Here is a 17,615-nt window from a genome sequence, read left to right on the forward strand (position 1 = left end):
TGCAGTAGTTGTAATGCATGTCAACATTCGGAGATTGTCCATATGATTATGAAATTTTTTGACATTTCGTTTACACAAGTTTCCAGTTTTGGCTGTGCACTATGAAAAGGAAACTTAATGGAGATATTTACATATTGACTAACATAGGACTATCCATAGAAATGATTTATGTTAATGATGTTACAATTTTACAAACCCATTGTTTTATAGCAATTGTAGATAAAAATCAAGGACATTTTGTCGATTCCAATGTCCAATATGTAGTTGATGTGTAGAACTCTGAATTCAATGATCAGGATAGGAAAATATACATTGAGAATTGCTGTTATTGGTGAAAGGAATTCCTTTATATTCCTTCACCTATTTACCTCTTAATATTTAAAAAAAGAATCATATGTTTATTTCCATCTTTGTTTAATAACTCCCAGCTTTCCGTGTAAAAAAAAAAGCTGTCCCAAACATGCCGCGTGGATCAGGAAAGAAGGCCGCCCAGAAGAGCGCAACGATCGCTGGGCCAAGCAACGACTTCGGCTTTGAGAAGTTTGAAGAGGAGGTCGAGTCACAGACAAGCCACCGAGGTGGGCATTGAGTTCATCTTTATTTCTTATCTGTTTCTCCATTTAGTGATCTTGTACTAGTAACCACTGTTTGCATTAGTCTGATTAGAGTCCTTTCCAAGGACTTTTGGAAATGATTTGTCCACACTGTCTCATTTACTACATTGAAAGAGGACGTCAAAATCCAATGCGAAAGTTTAGAAACAGACGTAAAAAACACAGAAAACCAAAAAAAAAATCGCTCGAGTCATGTACTAGTATTTTCCTGAGGACTGAGACCGACAGACACGTACTTAATTGTTCACAACCAGAGAGCTGACAGCTAGCTGACAATTGGGTGACAAAGAAATTTACAGTTGTACTATCCACTGAATTACCAATCCGATGAAACTATTCAGGGTTAGCTTTGCTGTATGATATTTTACTACAAATGCAGTTTAACAACCACAACTTTGATTGGGGCTTACAGGAGCTTCAGGAATCATCTATTATCATGTCTATCTATCTTGTCATGTATTGTTGGGCATGTTCTTTCACATGGTAGATGAGGAGACTCCCATCCTGCCCAAGACGTCTAAGAAGCGCAGCTACCTTGATGAGGATGAGGAGGAGGAAGAGACGACGGCTGGTCATGAGGCCTTCGGAGGGGAGATGAAGAATCTGCTGGAGTCCTTCGGTGGTAAGGAAAATTTACAGCATGTTGCCATGTGGTTAGCTTACCTACAAGCATTATCCAGGGAAAATATTTGTTTCTATAGCGTTTGGGCCACACAGGCTACTACGACTAGTCCAAAGGTGTTCAACTCCCATACTTTTTCTCAATACTAGGGCAGAGAACGCAGTACAATGTATGTACCATTTTTCAAGTCTTTGATATGAACCTGGCTGGGATTTGAACCCCTCGTCTTCTGAATGCAAGGCAAACTCTCTGTCTGTACGCTGTCGGTATAAGCTTTTGGAGTGGTCTACTTAATGTTAACATCCACTTTCTTGTAGCTGATATCTCCAAGACGTTGTCGGCCAAGAGAAAGCGGCTGGAGATGTTCACACACAGCGCAGTGAAGGCCAGCAACCACAAGGTGGAGAACACCTGGATGGCACAGCACTCCGAGAGGTGAGTCCAATAGGAGAAACACACCCAGCAGAAGAGGAGAAATCTCCTGTACATGTGTATCCTCTCTTTTTCCCTAGTCAGAGGGTCCCTAATGTTTGAATGTTTGCTTTGGAGGATATATGTATATACGTGTTCATTTTGTATTGTATATGTATACATCTGTGGCCACGATACCAGCCTCACTGCCTAGTGTCTACAGTGTATTGTTTTGTTACAACTTGAATAAAGATAAAGACATAGGACTTGAACATCCAGAAGTTTCTTCGTTTGAAAGTAATGATGATATCCTATTTCTCCAGGATGAAGTTAAGCAGTGAGTACCAGACACAGGTGCAGACAGTGATGAACCAGTGGGACTCGGACATCCAGAAGTTTCTTTGTTAGAAAGTGATGATATCCTATTTCTCCAGGATGAAACTAAGCAGTGAGTACCAGACACAGGTGCAGACAGTGATGAACCAGTGGGACTCGGACATCCAGAAGTTTCTTTGTTAGAAAGTAAAGATGATATCCTATTTCTTCAGGATGAAGTTGAGCAGTGAGTACCAGACACAGGTCCAGATTGATGAACCAGTGGGACTCGAACATCCAGAAGTTTCTTGGTTAGAAAGTAATGATAATAACCTATTTCTCCAGGATGAAGTTGAACAGTGAGTACCAGACACAGGTCCAGACCGTAATGAACCAGTGGGACTCGAACATCCAGAAGTTTCTTCGTTAGACAGTACTGATGATATCCTATTTCTCCAGGATGAAGTTGAGCAGTGAGTACCAGACACAGGTCCAGACTGATGAACCAGTGGGACTCGAACATCCAGAAGTTTCTTGGTTAGAAAGTAATGATAATAACCTATTTCTCCAGGATGAAGTTGAACAGTGAGTACCAGACACAGGTCCAGACCGTAATGAACCAGTGGGACTCGAACATCCAGAAGTTTCTTCGTTAGACAGTACTGATGATATCCTATTTCTCCAGGATGAAGTTGAGCAGTGAGTACCAGACACAGGTGCAGACTGTGATGAACCAGTGGGACTTGGACATCCAGAAGTTTCTTTGTAAGAAAGTGATGATAATATCCTATTTCTCCAGGATGAAGTTGAGCAGTGAGTACCAGACACATGTACAGACAGTGATGAACCAGTGGGACTCGGACATCCAGAAGTTTCTTCGTTAGAAAATGAAAGTACTTTAATGCTATGAACTTTCTCCAGGATGAAGTTAAGCAGTGAGTACCAGACACAGGTCCAGACTGTGATGAACCAGTGGGACTCGGACGTCCAGAAGTTTCCTGTTTGGGATAATGGGATATCTTGAACCATAGATTTGTTAGGAGGTAAGTCTTGATATATATGATGTGAACTTTCCCCAGGATGAAGTTGAGCAGTGAGTACCAGACACAAGACCAGACTGTGATGAACCAGTGGGACTCGGACATCCAGAAGTTTCCTGGTTAGGGGAATACGGTATCTTGAACCATTCCTTTCATCATAAAGTTAGCAAGTTTAATAAACTTGATAATGTGAACTTTCTCCAGGATGAAGTTGAGCAGTGAGTACCAGACACAGGTCCAGACTGTGATGAACCAGTGAGACTCGGACATCCAGATAGAAGTTTCCTGGTTGGGGGAATGCGATATCTTGAACCATTCAGTTCCTTTTGTTATAAAGTATAGTAGTAGCACATATCTATTTATAACTATTAAATTTCTCCAGGATGAAGTTGAGCAGTGAGTATCAGACACAGGTCCAGACTGTGATGAACCAGTGGGATTCCAACATCTGTGAGTTTCCCTAGTTGGGGGAATGTCTTAAACCATTCAATTCCTCTGGTTATATAGTTAGAAAGTAAATATACTCAATGATATCTACTTTCTCCAGGATGAAGCTGAGCAGTGAGTACCAGACACAGGTGCAGACTGTAATGAACCAGTGGGACTCGGACATCCAGAAGTTTCTTTGTTAGAAAGTAATGATGATGTCCTATTTCTTCAGGATGAAGTTGAGCAGTGAGTACCAGACCCAGGTGCAGACTGTGATGAACCAGTGGGATTCGGACATCCAAAAGTTTAAGGAGCAGGAGGAGAAGCTTCAGAACCTGTTCAAGCAGCAGCAGAAGCTCTTCCAGCAGCAGAGGGTAATCCAGAGTCAGCGGCTCAAGACACTCAGGCAGCTCCACGACCAGTACACTAAGGTAACAGATGGAGGACGTCCCTAGACTTAGACTATGTGCAAATTTTTACATGTAATGTTAAAGTGGTGCATGAAATTTAGACCGAAGTTGCACCAGTGCAAGTTGCTTTTATTAGTGTTACCAACATTACGTAGAAATGGCTCACACACTCAAAGATAGTATCTAGCCATGATAGGAAAAAATAGGTAACCTTGTGTATAAAGAATTGTTTCAACCTTTGACCTTTGATCCCTGAACTGTAATTTGATATCCCTGAACTTCACTCCTTACCCTTTCACCCCTGCAGGGCATGGATGAGCTGGAGCACTGTCATCAGGACCAGCAGGGCTCCATGCAGGTAGAACTGAGGAAGGAGATGGCTCTGCTGCAGAAGAAGATCCTCATGGATACGGTGAGCTCGGTGTTAGTGATGCTAACAGGAATATTAGACTATTTTGTGTCTCTCAATATCTGCTTACATTTTGATGGCTGTCAGATATCTTCCTATCTCCCATTTAAGTCCAATATCCTTGGTTCTACCATAAAATTATTTTCGGAAGGTGATTCTAACATTTACCCAACTCAATGAAATGTTAACCTTGCATGCATATTGTGACTGTTACTGTTGGACCACCTGTTGTCCATAGTTATATAGGCTAGGCTGTTCTGGATATATTTCGTTTTTGTTTTGCTAATTTTTCACTGATGCGGAAGACGAAACAAGATATCACAGCTGCAGGCAGGTATGTTTCACTCGTTGGTAGCATTCTTGTAGATTGTGCATGAACTAACAAGATAAGGCGATGTTAATGCATGCTTGATTTTTCTAATAAGAGCTACATTTGTAGGAATGCATCTCTACTGTAGTTGTGTCTATGAAATATGTTAAAAGCCAGTCTGAGCTGAGCACAATTGTACAACATCTTGCTAAGTTTTGTTTTTGCTGTCAATTGCATGACTTTTGCAAACAAGTATTTTATAAAATTTGTTTAATATTCCTGAATCGTCATCAGATAATCTTTAAATCAAAGAATAGCCTAAAGTCACATTATATTAAAATCTCTTTTATTTTCTGTCTCTTACAGCAACACCAAGAAATGGCAGCTGTTCGCAAGTCTCTCCAAACCATGCTGTTTTAGCAGTCTGTTTTCACAGAGTTGATATATGCTGAAAGTGAAATATGCTGAAACATAGTCTGTGCTAACATAAGATGATGAGATCAAAGATAAAGGAATGTTCAGTTAAGCATTTATTGTTGCTTGTAGCTAGATTAGTAGTCAATTAGATGTTGCACTTTTTGAAGAAAAAAAAAAGCTTTCATGATTTGTGCACTGTTTTTCTTCTCAAGCATTAGCTTCTAAGAAAGTGTACGTCACATCAACTCTGTTATTGATTTACATAGGTTTTAGATGGGTTTGTCTTGTATCATTGGGCATGTGAAGTAGTATAGTCTCTGTTTTATCCCTGTATATGTTGTTAATATGAAGCAAAAGGACTTATATGATATTTATGTCTGCCTGTAAAAAAATGTTTTATTGCAAACAAGTAAATGACATGAACAATTATGAATCCATTGTTTGTCATTTTTTTTCTTTTCTTTTACTTATTTAGTAGTGCTATAGCCTTTTTTAATAGGGGGATTTTGTGCTCATGCTCAAAATAGTTATTAATGATTAGCTGCCAAACTTTAACCCATGACCTGCGACCTCATCAGTTCTCGTATGCATCATTGGTAGACAAGGGGTGTCTCATAGTTTATAGCTTCTTCAAGCATTAAAGCTCTTACCAAGATGTAACCTTTTTTAAAATACTTTTGATCTGGGTTTTGCATGTCTTTTGCCTCGGTAGAAATTTTTATCGTCTAATCTTATCAATACATTTGGTAATCAATATTCTTGAGGCGTGGCTATCGTTTAACACATGACAGATAGCTTAACATTCCCCTCAAATGGTCTGCCACCCCTATTAACACTTAGTTTAGGTTAATGAGTGTATAAAGAGACAAGAAAAGTGTCACATACATTCTCCACTGACATGACAGGACAAGAAAAGTACAAGGTGCATTCTCCACTGACACTACGTTGTAATTAATGTTGCCCATTCCTGACCTGTAAGACCTGTTATGGTGCAGGGTATTACGGTTGTCACATTAGATGCATTGTGTTGTCGTTTGCTGCCTTTCATATAAGAGCAGTGAACACCAGTAGAAATCTGCATTGGCCATAATGTAAAAATAGGCAAGTTCAGGGTGTCATAATCTCATCTGTGAACATTCCAGGTCATAAGAACTCACCCCACACAGCAGCCCGCTATCTCAAGTGTCCATAAGTCTACTTTTTAAAGATTCCGACCAGGGGAATTTATCGCAGCTGTCAAATCTGCGGCTGCGTCAATTAGGGTCATTGCCCTTGTAAGGAAAGGAAAATGGGGAAAACATGCATGACTGTGCAAACCAGGTGCTGTATTTTCCCACTTACATGTACCTTCTGCAGTGGGGAAACATGCATGTATAGAAGCCAGGTGCTATATTTTTCCACTTACGTATACCCATCTCCTTGCTGCCTAAAACTAGCCTGGGTACCATATATAATTAAGTAGTTCACTCTGAGGTTTATTATACAGTTGCCTCTCTCTCCGACTTTAATTATGCACTATATACATGTACAGCCACTTCAAATGCTTGATGGTAGAAAAAGTGATTCATTGCTTGTCTGCAGGACTGTCTGAAAGCTGAGTGGCAGTCTCACAGCCTATTAAAGACTGGCCTAAAAGCAACACAGTCTTTCAGTTGCGTTGCAGTAAATGTTGGAGTGAGCTTAGTCTAGTATTTGGATAGTACCCAGGCTAGGTCAATTCCAAAGTATTGTAGAGCAGTTACCTCAAAATGACAAAAACTAGCCTAGTTTTCTAATGGGTCAAAAGAAATACACTCACGCATTAATACTTTGAAACAAAATTTATCCAAGTTTTCTTGAATTACATATCAACTATATCAGGGATTGAAATACTTTTACTGTAACCTACAATTGATCATTCCTTTCCTTTATTGATTTACAACATAACAGACATACACATAGTGTATCATGGGTTAGTATCTTCTTTCTGCAATGTTGCTGTAAATTGTAAGTTGCAGTTGGATGTTTCAATCCCTGATAGTTACATATATCTGCTTTAAAACAAATGTCCAAAAATAGCTCTATTTTTTTTTTTTAGTTGTTTTTAAGTTGTTCAGCTATACCTGTCAAATGTTGACAAAACTGGTCTACAATTTTAGGTACATTAATTTTGTTTCGATTGATCATGGTAACTAACTTCAAGTTGGTACAGTTATCCTCTTTACAGTTACTATAAAGTATATATATATACACATGGTTTTGCCTATGTACAGTATTGAGCAAATAAATTAAGAAAATTAGCAACAGTAACATACACAAAGTAAAAATGATATTCACTGACCAAAATGCAATCTTCTAATTTTGGGTCTTGAAACCAAAAACTAAGTTACTTAATATTGTTATAAAGTCATGCTGTTGTAGTGGCTGGACTTATTTTTGCTCATAGTCTAAGAATAAATGCCATTAAGCATTAAAAGACAAAGGTCCAAAATACACTGTATTGCACAGACAAAGACAATAAATACAAAGGTAGTAAAAATAGCATGTGCACTTCGCATACATAATACCTGCACTATCATTCTTAAGCTTATACATTTTGTACACGTAAAGTAATAAATGTACAAGTTGTCTACCAGGAACTGATTTCACAGGATTTAAATTTGATAGAAATTTGACTGTTCAAAATTTTTCATCACAACATGTTAATCTTATTGGACCGAAAAAAACGGACCTGAAAAAAGTCAGTGGACCGGATGTTGGATTATTAAAAAATGAGCATGACTGTATATCGGCAGGTTTTCATGTCTTAAATGTCAGATACTCCAGAAAACAGAATCCTTTGTAACGAGGAATATTCTTTTAAGTATCACCCATTCTTAAGTTTTCACAGATGTTTAAGTATCAGTTAATCACAGCTAAAAGAGACTGTTTTAAGTTTTCTTTTTTCCCTCGCACGGTTGTCGAGTGGAACGGACGGCCGGGGCACACTGCCCAGGCCCCGTCAGTCGAGGCCTTTAAGGCCGGTTTGGCTGCCTTGCCCTAATCCGCAAGCCGCCCCCCCCCCCCCCCCCCTCAGTGACACCCCAGCAGGGTTTTTGGAGGGTACAGAAGATGAAGATGAAGATGAAGATGATTAGGATCAGGTTCAGGTGCGGATGTGGACCTGGACTGTTCCTGGACCTGAAGTTTCTGTACTGGTACCCACCCCTTCGATGACCTTCGATGTTACTGATCGATGTCAGCTGGTCTATGGTCCTGTCAGTTGAATATGCAGAATGCATACAATGCACCAAACTGTTTGCCAAACCATTCTGATTCTATACACAGAGCTGAAATAGATTTTGCAAGCTATATTTAGAGCTTTGGTGGTGACTACAGGACATTGCCCTCTCATGACCTCTTAACCAAGAGCATCTCTGCATTCTGTCACTTCCTATTTTTGCAGGAAATTAATAGATTGGGCTGTACATTGTTTCAAGCTATCTTCATCTGTTTGAGATTATGTACTATATATATATGATTGTACTTCTCTAATTCTGGATGGTGGATTTTAAAGATTTTTTTCTCAAGGCAGAAAGAAATGAATTGCAATTGGGCGATCAGGACAGAACGAAAGCAGCTCGACATGGTCTGAGCTTTACAGTAATAAATTTTTAAGGCAATCATAGTTGGAGTTTTGTCTGATATACATGTAGTGTACTGTCATGCTGTCGTACAGATATGTTTTATTTTCCTTAAGCTTGTCTCTGTGATGACGTTTCACCAAAATAAGCTACATTTTGTACCTTACATCATGATAATAGTCTGATATGCAGTGTATGTTTTGAACCTAAGCTTTAGGAATTTGTAGTCCTTGTATACCTAAGTAAAAGGTGTGGTCAGTTTCTCAAATAATGTTGATGAGACATTGTGCAACTTTCATGAAATACGTACAGTACATGATTGTACAGCCATTCAGTCTTTAACTTCCTAAAAGTATTTGAGTATTAAGCCCTCTGTCATCAATGTTTTCTTGCACGCATAGTAAAAAATACCATAAAACGAGCAAGAAATTTGGAAGATGCGCAATTCCTTTCTCAAGTCAGAAAATCACAGGCTGCATATAAAGCTAAGTATGTTACACATCACAATTACAATTATAATACACTTGCTGACTTACCATAACTTAAAAAACTTTACATATTCAACATCAAATATCATACAAATTACAATATGAGATTTTATATCGAAACATTAACCCAAATATAGTTGTAAAGTTCTAAGGCTTTGTTTCAACACAACACAAAAGAAAGGATAAATTTTCCGTCAAACTCGTCAACCCTTTTCAGATGTACGATTCGCTTCACTGGCGCTCCGGAATTCGGAATATGACATCATCAGCGAATCATAGATCATCGGGTGGGAAGACGGAACCTGCCACCATCACAGTGTTGGAACAAAGCTTAAACTATACAACTGTAAATTCTACCGACACAGATGAGCTTTTATTCGGATGTCAACCCAAATAGCTTTCTCCACGCTCGTTGTGCCCCCATCTTTTTTGAGGGGCCTTTCTATCGTAGATGGTAAGGTGGCTTACCACAACTTAAAAACTTTACATAGTCAACACCAAATACATCGTATCATACAAAATGAGACTCAATATAGTTAAATATCAGTCCAACTATATTTCCTCAGCTTTCTCCATGCTCGTTGTGCCCCCGTCTTTTTTGAGGGGCCTTTCTATCGTTGATGGCGGGCGCGGCGCTGGCGCTGTTGCAGGGAAAGAGGCCAGGCGGGCAAGGCGAATGGCTCCGCGAACGGCTAGCCCTGCTTTCTGTCGAAGAAAAAGGCCAAATAGACAGTCAGTATGCATCATAAAAACCTGAAAACATCAATTCCATAAGTTTATATGACAGCTATTGTGTCATTAGCAATAATAGACGGAAAGAGCTCTATACTGTTCTTTTTTTTCATTATCATCTTGCCGCATATCAGTCATTATTACCGAGGTGGGTCGTCTTTACATGTATTGAGATAAAGAGCAACTGCACATATGTGGTTTGAGCAATGATACTCGGAGCAATGATTTTGATGACGAGGATTTTTATGTATGTTAGTTTTGTCACCAGCACTTCATTAATCATCTCCAAGAGGATACATGGCTCAGGCTGTTTTGCACATATTTTTGAAGTCTCTTGCTAGTAATACTTTTTTCTGTCTGTCCCTATAACTGTTGTTAGAGCTTTGGTTCAATTGTGATGGCAGACCAAGAAAAGATTCATGTGCCGGAGAGAAGTAAATTGCACTACAAAAAGATGTGCAAAAAAAGCAGGCCTGGGACCTTACATCTGCTTGGAGAGTGTTTCCACTAGAAGGCATCGCTTGGATTCCTGTTCAGCGAACACAGTAATTTTGTCTGTAGACACCACAGCTTTTGTTACAGGGTTAACTTGCAGGGTAAACTATTCACGGGTTCATTTTCTAAAAATTTGGCTTCCAGTTGTGGGAAAAAAAGGTGAAATTTGAAAACGATTTAATCTAAAGGAAAACAGGATTCCAACGACACCTCCCTCTACTAGATTCTACCTTCCACTTTTTCCGGATGAGGTACTTTCTTAGAGCTTCCTTGTTGTTGATGATCTCCTCCTTCTTCTGCCCCCTGGCCAGCCATCGATGTCTCAAGCAGTCTTCCGCTGACATCCTTCCCCTGAGACAAACACCAAGCAGTAAAATTAGCGTCTTCTTTAGTGTCCCTAAGGCTTAAGCTCCCTCAAGACATTGAGGTCAAGCTTCCTGAAGATATTGAAGATTTGACAGTAAGATTGCTGGGTGTAAAGCTTGCATATTCCCATTCCCATAATTATTTTCTGTACTGATTTAAAGTCTACTGGAAAGTTCCATATACAAAGTAGCACAAGTGCTTGCATCACTCATTAACTTTTTCTACAAAAAGTTTTAAATTTTGGTTGGTTTGCTTTAGGTTGGTGTGCTCTGAATCAGTTAATTTAAGGTAATCCTTTTACAGGTGTACATGTGGCACAGCAGATCAAATTTCCCCACATCAAATGTCTGTAGTTGTCAATTGTAGCAGTCTTCTTGCATTTTGAAACTATTGCAATGCCCTTAACTGTGCAAAACTATGCTGCACATGCTATCATAGCATTGATTTCTTACAGTACAACCATGAACAAAACATAACGGAACACATTCATGAGACAAGGGACACTCCTGCACAACTGTCAACATTTACGTTAAGCCACAAAATATAGCAACAAAACATGACAACAGACACAACAAGACACAATGCCATGCTCTGCAGACTCTTTAATATAAAGATGGCCTGGCAAGATCACTATCTCCGGATCCTCTCACATTCCTCTCCTTTGTGTTCTCTAGATTTTTCATGATAGGAGAACAATACTTGCAACACAACATCAGAACATGACAACACACACGAGACACAAACATGCTCTGCAGTCTCTTCATCGTCACGGCAAGATATGACATTCCCCAAAGATGTTCTCGATCTGTCACGATGCCAGAAACGCTGCGCTTAATCTTACCCTAGGTTGTACACAAGACATTTAGTGATGAAGTCTTTGGCATCGTCCGAGACAGTTTCCCACTCCTTGTCTGCGGAATAGTCATAATCCCAGCAAAAGTCGACGATGTTCCCCATGGTCAGAAAATCGTCCTCGCCGAGGAACGGGGACAAGCCAGTCAAACTGGAAAACGAAACTCACAGATGTACAAACAGACAGAATGACATGTTAAGCTAAGGGCATAACCCGCCGTAGGTGCAATTTGTCCGTACTTTTTTTTTTTGAGGCCACGTCCACCACATATTTCTGTAAAAGTTCACGCTGTACAGGGCATGCGCGTCGCCCGTACTGGCAGTGTTACGGGTGGGGGTGGGGGTGGTTTAGGCGAATCCGCAGCCCGATGGCACACAAAGTTTTGCCTGCAAGTTCTACAGCGTGTCTGCCTGCTCCAAAATCCGTCAGATTCCCTACAAGTTCGTACGGAGGCAGTACCCAAAAGATTGCCCACTTTTTGGCATGTAGACAGCATGTATTTGCACATACGGCGGGTTGTGCCCTCAGTTTAGGCTTGTTCTCAGGGCGCATGCACTTACCCCAAGTTGTACACCAACAGTTTTGAGATGAAGTCTTTTGCCTCGGTTGAGATATCGTTCCACTCCTCATCTTCGAACTCATAGTCCCAGCAGAACTCGACCACATTGTTCATGGTCTCTGTGTCGTCCTCCCCCAGAAAGGGAGAGAGCCCTGATAATCTGTTCAGGCAGGCAGCGGCAACAAACGTATTCGTATTAGATAAATAAGGAAAAATTAAAACGTTCTTCTACTCAAACAATTGGACAAGAATTTTTGACTAAATCTCTACTTTCTCTGAAGCTTTTGGAGTTGAGATGGAGAACAGTTCAATTTTTCTAAGATTCAGATGAAATCTATGCTACAATGAAAATATTGTTGTTTTATAATTAAGGATCTATTTATTGAGCTTATGAAATCACCAGTCTTCATTGTAACAGTAATTACAAAATTTGATCATTATGATAAAAGCAGTTTTGTTAAATGTGTAATTTTTAATGTTGGACATGCTCAACTAATGATGACGAATAATGCATGCATAGTGCTCCAACAAAAACGTGATACAATTATTGAATGAGTTCATGATACAGACTGACATCAGAAAAACAAAAGTTGAAAGAATAAACTTAAAGATATAAGATTGTGAGTGCAACTAAAGGTATACAATATCGAGTAAGTAACATTCAAAGGGTAACAAGTCATTTGAGGAAAGATTGCAACAGACATCTGGGAATTAACAAACAGCCACAAGTTAGGATTTTGTTTGTTTGATAAGGTACAAACAAGGGTTTTCACAGGAGTAAGCACAGTTACATGACGTAAAGATATTAGATGTTGACACATTTCTAAGCTAATGTAGTAAGACTTAAGATATCAAGCAAGACAACACAGTGAAGATTCTGGCCAGCATACAGACTTACACCACAAAGGTGATGACGCCCACACTCCACATGTCCGTCATGTAGGACACGTTGGTGTAGTTGAGAATCTCAGGGGCACAGAACTCTGGCGTTCCAAACGCTACCTGAGAGGGGAGCACACACAGACAGACAGACACAGAAACAGGCAAACGTGAGGTAAGGGAACAGAACATCACAGTCAGAGACTCTGGGAGTAAAAACGACAGCTTCAAGGGGGCAGCCAGGATTGCATGGACTTGTCAGCTCTTTTCTTTCTTTGATTTTTAACCAAATTGGATATTCCTGGAACACAAAATCTTTACTGGTAAAACATCAGGTCTGGAAGACATGAAGTTTAAAGTTCATGATTTCTAGTTATTAGCTCATATATCAAGAAAAGAAATTGAAGTTAAAAACTATTTGAGGGATGCATTATGGATTATGCAGCTAATTTTACCTCTGAAAGTGTGTTCAACTTGGTGGTTGGTGGTCAGATGAGAGTGATAATATGAATGTAGTGGTAAGATTTTGTAGAAGTGAACAAATTCGTTAAACTGAAGAAAACGATGTGTCCATAAGGTGTTGCTGTAAGAGTGTTGAGCATTTATAGCAGCCGACTCCACAAAGCCTGGGACCTGGGGATTTTAAACAAGAGTGACACAAACTTTGACAAAGGGAAAGCGTACACGTACACGATATACAGGGTACTAGTAGCGACAGGGTCAAGCTTATAGTCAATGCAAACCTTACAAGGAAGTAGCAATCAAACTAATGTTTAGTGCTTTTCTATGCCAAACTAATTTTTTTGGATATTGTGATAGGCCTTTTTTTTTTGTACATGATTTGACTGTGATCAGTGTAACTGCAATATAAAGAGAGAAATATTACTAAAATAATTTGATGAACTTCCTGTAAGGATTTACACATACATGTAGTAAATTATACATGTATAGAGCCATTACAACATTCTCAAGCCTGGGGACAGTGACAGTGACACTCATTACACATTGACCCCTGACATATGACCCCAGCTGACCCCTGTACTTACAGGATAAACGTGATGACCCCTACGCTCCACATGTCTGTGGCGAAGCAGATATTTTCATAATTTAATGTTTCGGGAGCGCAAAACTCGGCGGTTCCAAACGCCACCTGGAATAATGGACGGTTACATGGAGTGATGATTTTGATACATGAGAAATTTTGATACATGATTGATTTTGATACATGATTGATTTTGATACATGATTTTGCTTCATGATGATACATGATTTTTATGCATGAATCTGATGTATGATATTGATACATGATTTTGATACATGATTTGAAGACATGATTTCTGTACTAGTACATGATTCTGCTTCAAAATTCTTTTTATCAATGTAGAATTTTGAAAGATGAAGATTTACCAGGCAGAAATCATTTTTCATGAAGTAATGGTACCACACGTTAGATAAAAAACAGAAAGAAATCAAAACAAAATATTGCCACATACATGCTCTTCTCATTTCATCAAATAGAAGAAATTGTCAAACAAATGTGACAATTGTCTTAGACAATAATTAATTACCTGCAGAAGCTTCTTTGGGTTGTGTCTTCTGGCCAGCCCGAAGTCTATGATCTTAACGTGGTTTGTCTTCGTGTCAACACACATGATGTTCTCTGGCTGCAGATGGAATAGAATCAGGAACATCTTAGTTGCAGAGATATTAATGTCAAGTTACATATTTTCAATGAATAACCTTTATTAATAAGATATTTGCATACTTGCAGCATGTAGGTTTCATATAATGTCATAATCTTATAAAATTCTCCTGGCAACAAACATTATGTTTGATAACTCTAACATTGCTGACAATAAGTTCACCATTATTGCCTCATGTACAAGCAACTATACAGCATTCGCCAATAGATTATCCGTCCTTCCATCCATCCAGTCAATCAACCAAATAATTTACTTTCTCCCAGGGTCTCACCTTAAGGTCCAGGTGTATGATACCATTTGAGTGCAGGTACCACACCAATTCGCACACCTTTTTAACTAACTAGTTAACTCACCCAAGCCATAGCCATAGCTCACCTTGAGGTCCAGGTGTATGATACCGTTGGCGTGCAGGTACCGGACACCTTCTTAGCTAACTAAACTAGTTAGCTCAGCCAAGCCATAGCTCACCTTAAGGTCTAGGTGTATGATACTGTTGGCATGCAGGTACCACAATGTTTGCACACCTTCTTAACTGACCAGTTAACTCACCCAAGCCATAGTTCACCTTTAGGTCCAGGTGTATGATGCCATTGGCATGCAAGCACCCCTTTGCACACCTTAACTAACTAGTTAACTCACCCAAGCCATAGCCATAGCTCACCTTGAGGTCCAGGTGTATGATACCGTTGGCGTGCATGTAACACACCCCTTTGCACACCTTCTTAACTAACTAGTTAACTCACCCAACCCATAGTCATAGCTCACCTTGAGGTCCAGGTGTATGATACCGTTGGCGTGCATGTACCGCACCTGTCTGCACACCTTAACTAACCAGTTAACTCACCCAAGCCATAACTCACCTTAAGGTCCAGGTGTATGATGCCATTGGCGTGCATATACCGCACCCCTTCGCACACCTGTCATCCATTCACTCACTCACTTTCTCTCTGACTTTCTCTTATCTCACTAACTCATTCAAACATTGTACTGATTCACTATATGTAACTTACTCATTCACTCATCAGTTCTCCACATACACTGCTAGCTACAGTAACTGCCCAAGCCTAATCTTTAAGTTAGTATAAGGTATGATGCTTTGCATATGATTCAAATTCCCTTGGTTTGCATGTACCGTGCACCAGCGTAACCTTTCTTACATTAATTAATTAACTAAAACCATTAAAACTTACCTTAAGGTCCAGGTGTATGATGCCGTTGGCGTGCATGTACCGCACACCTTCGCACACCTGTCTCATGAACATAACTCCGTCCTTCTCCGTTAGGTGATAGTTGTCGTCTAAAACTCTTTCCAGCAACTCGTGGCCCGCAATACTGCAATGATGATATGCAAAATCAGGAGGTTGAGTTTCTGCATATTAAGAGATTAAGTAGGCAGCCTTTTCTTTGCTCGCAATGTTCATTGTTTGCCAATTTGATATGGAATTTAAATTTCTACACAACCTGACCCTCACGTTCTTTTCTGATTGTTTATCTAGGTATAATAGGAGCTGATTTGACATTAACTTATATCTGAGTGTATTTTCTTTTACGTTTCACAGAAGGGAAATGAATTTTTAAGAGGCAAACTCCGCAGTAACTTTGAAAAACGTTACGAAATACAAACGAGTAACTATGGACTGACTAAGCAAATGCAATTATGGAAAAGCATCATTGTATCATAAATAACTGTGTAACGGAAGACCTCTTGACCTCCCCCAAACCTTGAACCTTTGAAAACCGGCTTAGGTCAAAGGGTTTCAAATTGTACTCAAGGCTAAAGGTTGAAAAAAAGTATTGTGTTAGGAAATCTTATGATACTGAACACTACTTAATATGTCAAATATTCTGTGACCTACATTAAATTGTAGTAGACAGCATACTCACTATTCTATGACTAGGGTCATTTCTTTTCTTGTCTCGAAGGCATCGTAAATTCTGAGTAGATTTCTGTGGTTTAAACTCTTCATGACGTCGATTTCCATTCTAACATCAACTCTGTCCTGGGGCTATGGAATAGGAAAAACAATGAGACATTATCAGATTGTAATTTATCACACTTAGTCTTTACTAATTAGTAATTGGTTCAGACTATTTTATACCAGTTCTGAAAGATCAAGTGCATGCATGTGTACAAAATATATGGCCCTCACATGTCCAATTTATTATCCTGTTGCCAACTCAAACATATTATTTAGATATTATTTAGTTATTTCTTACCTTCTTGTGTAGCTAGGATTACTCTACTCTTGTCATGCAAAATATACTTTTGAATTTGTTGCCAGGATCACATTAGTGAGTAGGACAACTTGTTGGTTTAGTGTCTTTTCTGGAGTTGCACCACTTACACTGTGTATTTTGATGGTTTTTGCTGCCAACACCAGGCCTAGTCTCTTCTCCACACATCTTTTTACTACTCCAAATCTTCCTCTGGAAGTAAAATGAACAAAAGCCTTGTTCAAACATCATCATTTAAAGTTGTAAAGTCATGTAACATCAAGTGTCATACAATTCCACTGGGTGCCATAGTATCACCTCATACATGGAAAAGAACTGTAACAGTTATAGAGGCCTAATATTGTCTTGAAGTATTCCAGCGATAAACATTTCCGGTTTTGCTGAATGCTGTATTGGTACATCTCTTTAAATTATGCCGGATGCATCATGTGATGGTATTGATTTCAAATAGATAATCATTATGTAATAACAGTATGTTCTTTTCTTAGTTCTATCTACAAGTGTGTTGGGTAACTCAATATCACAATATTATCATGTTTATCATATCTCAAAACTGCTTGCTGCTCATTAGGTTTCTATCTTATCTTAGGAATAATTATGGATAAATCCCGGAAGAGATAACTTACGTAGCCAAGACTTCTCGTAAGTGATAGTGGTCGGCTATTTTTGCATCCTTCCTTACTGAGATGTCCCTCTCCCCAAAGGGGGCCGGAGGTGGGAGGTCAC

At 39.3% G+C, this 17,615-nt stretch overlaps 2 protein-coding genes across 3 annotated transcripts; one reads left to right on the forward strand and one right to left on the reverse strand.

The window, feature by feature from the left end:
- Positions 1-431: 431 nt before the first annotated feature.
- Positions 432-5,327, forward strand: LOC118414658 (synaptonemal complex protein 3-like). Of its 2 annotated transcripts, XM_035818852.1 has the most exons (7): positions 432-578; positions 1,102-1,236; positions 1,554-1,671; positions 3,550-3,622; positions 3,737-3,862; positions 4,149-4,253; positions 4,927-5,327. In XM_035818852.1, exons 1-7 carry the CDS (start codon positions 461-463, stop codon positions 4,978-4,980), a joined length of 729 nt encoding a protein of 242 aa, XP_035674745.1. In that variant the 5' UTR covers positions 432-460; the 3' UTR covers positions 4,981-5,327. The 2 variants fall into 2 exon arrangements, with proteins under 2 accessions (XP_035674745.1, XP_035674743.1); XM_035818850.1 differs by lacking the exon at positions 3,550-3,622 and having other exon boundaries at positions 3,664-3,862.
- Positions 5,328-9,359: 4,032 nt separating this feature from the next.
- LOC118414661 (myosin light chain kinase family member 4-like) lies at positions 9,360-17,615 on the reverse strand (the record flags this gene model as incomplete). Its single annotated transcript, XM_035818855.1, is given in 10 exon segments — positions 9,360-9,772; positions 10,525-10,645; positions 11,502-11,663; positions 12,074-12,232; positions 12,971-13,074; positions 14,520-14,615; positions 15,845-15,986; positions 16,539-16,660; positions 17,000-17,081; positions 17,516-17,615. Coding segments are annotated over 10 exon segments (1,241 nt in total), but the record flags the coding sequence as incomplete, so codon positions are not given.

Source organism: Branchiostoma floridae, chromosome 4, assembly GCF_000003815.2.
Source record: "Branchiostoma floridae strain S238N-H82 chromosome 4, Bfl_VNyyK, whole genome shotgun sequence".
In the NCBI taxonomy this organism is placed as follows: domain Eukaryota; kingdom Metazoa; phylum Chordata; class Leptocardii; order Amphioxiformes; family Branchiostomatidae; genus Branchiostoma; species Branchiostoma floridae.

Coding starts and splice junctions, on each gene's coding strand:
- LOC118414658 (XM_035818852.1), top strand. CDS start 461: ATGCCGCGTGGATCAGGAAAGAAGGCCGCCCAGAAGAGCGCAACGATC. Junction 1,672..3,549: donor ATGGCACAGCACTCCGAGAG/GTGAGTCCAATA, acceptor TACTTTCTCCAG/GATGAAGCTGAGCAGTGAGT. Junction 3,623..3,736: donor GGGACTCGGACATCCAGAAG/TTTCTTTGTTAG, acceptor GACATCCAAAAG/TTTAAGGAGCAGGAGGAGAA.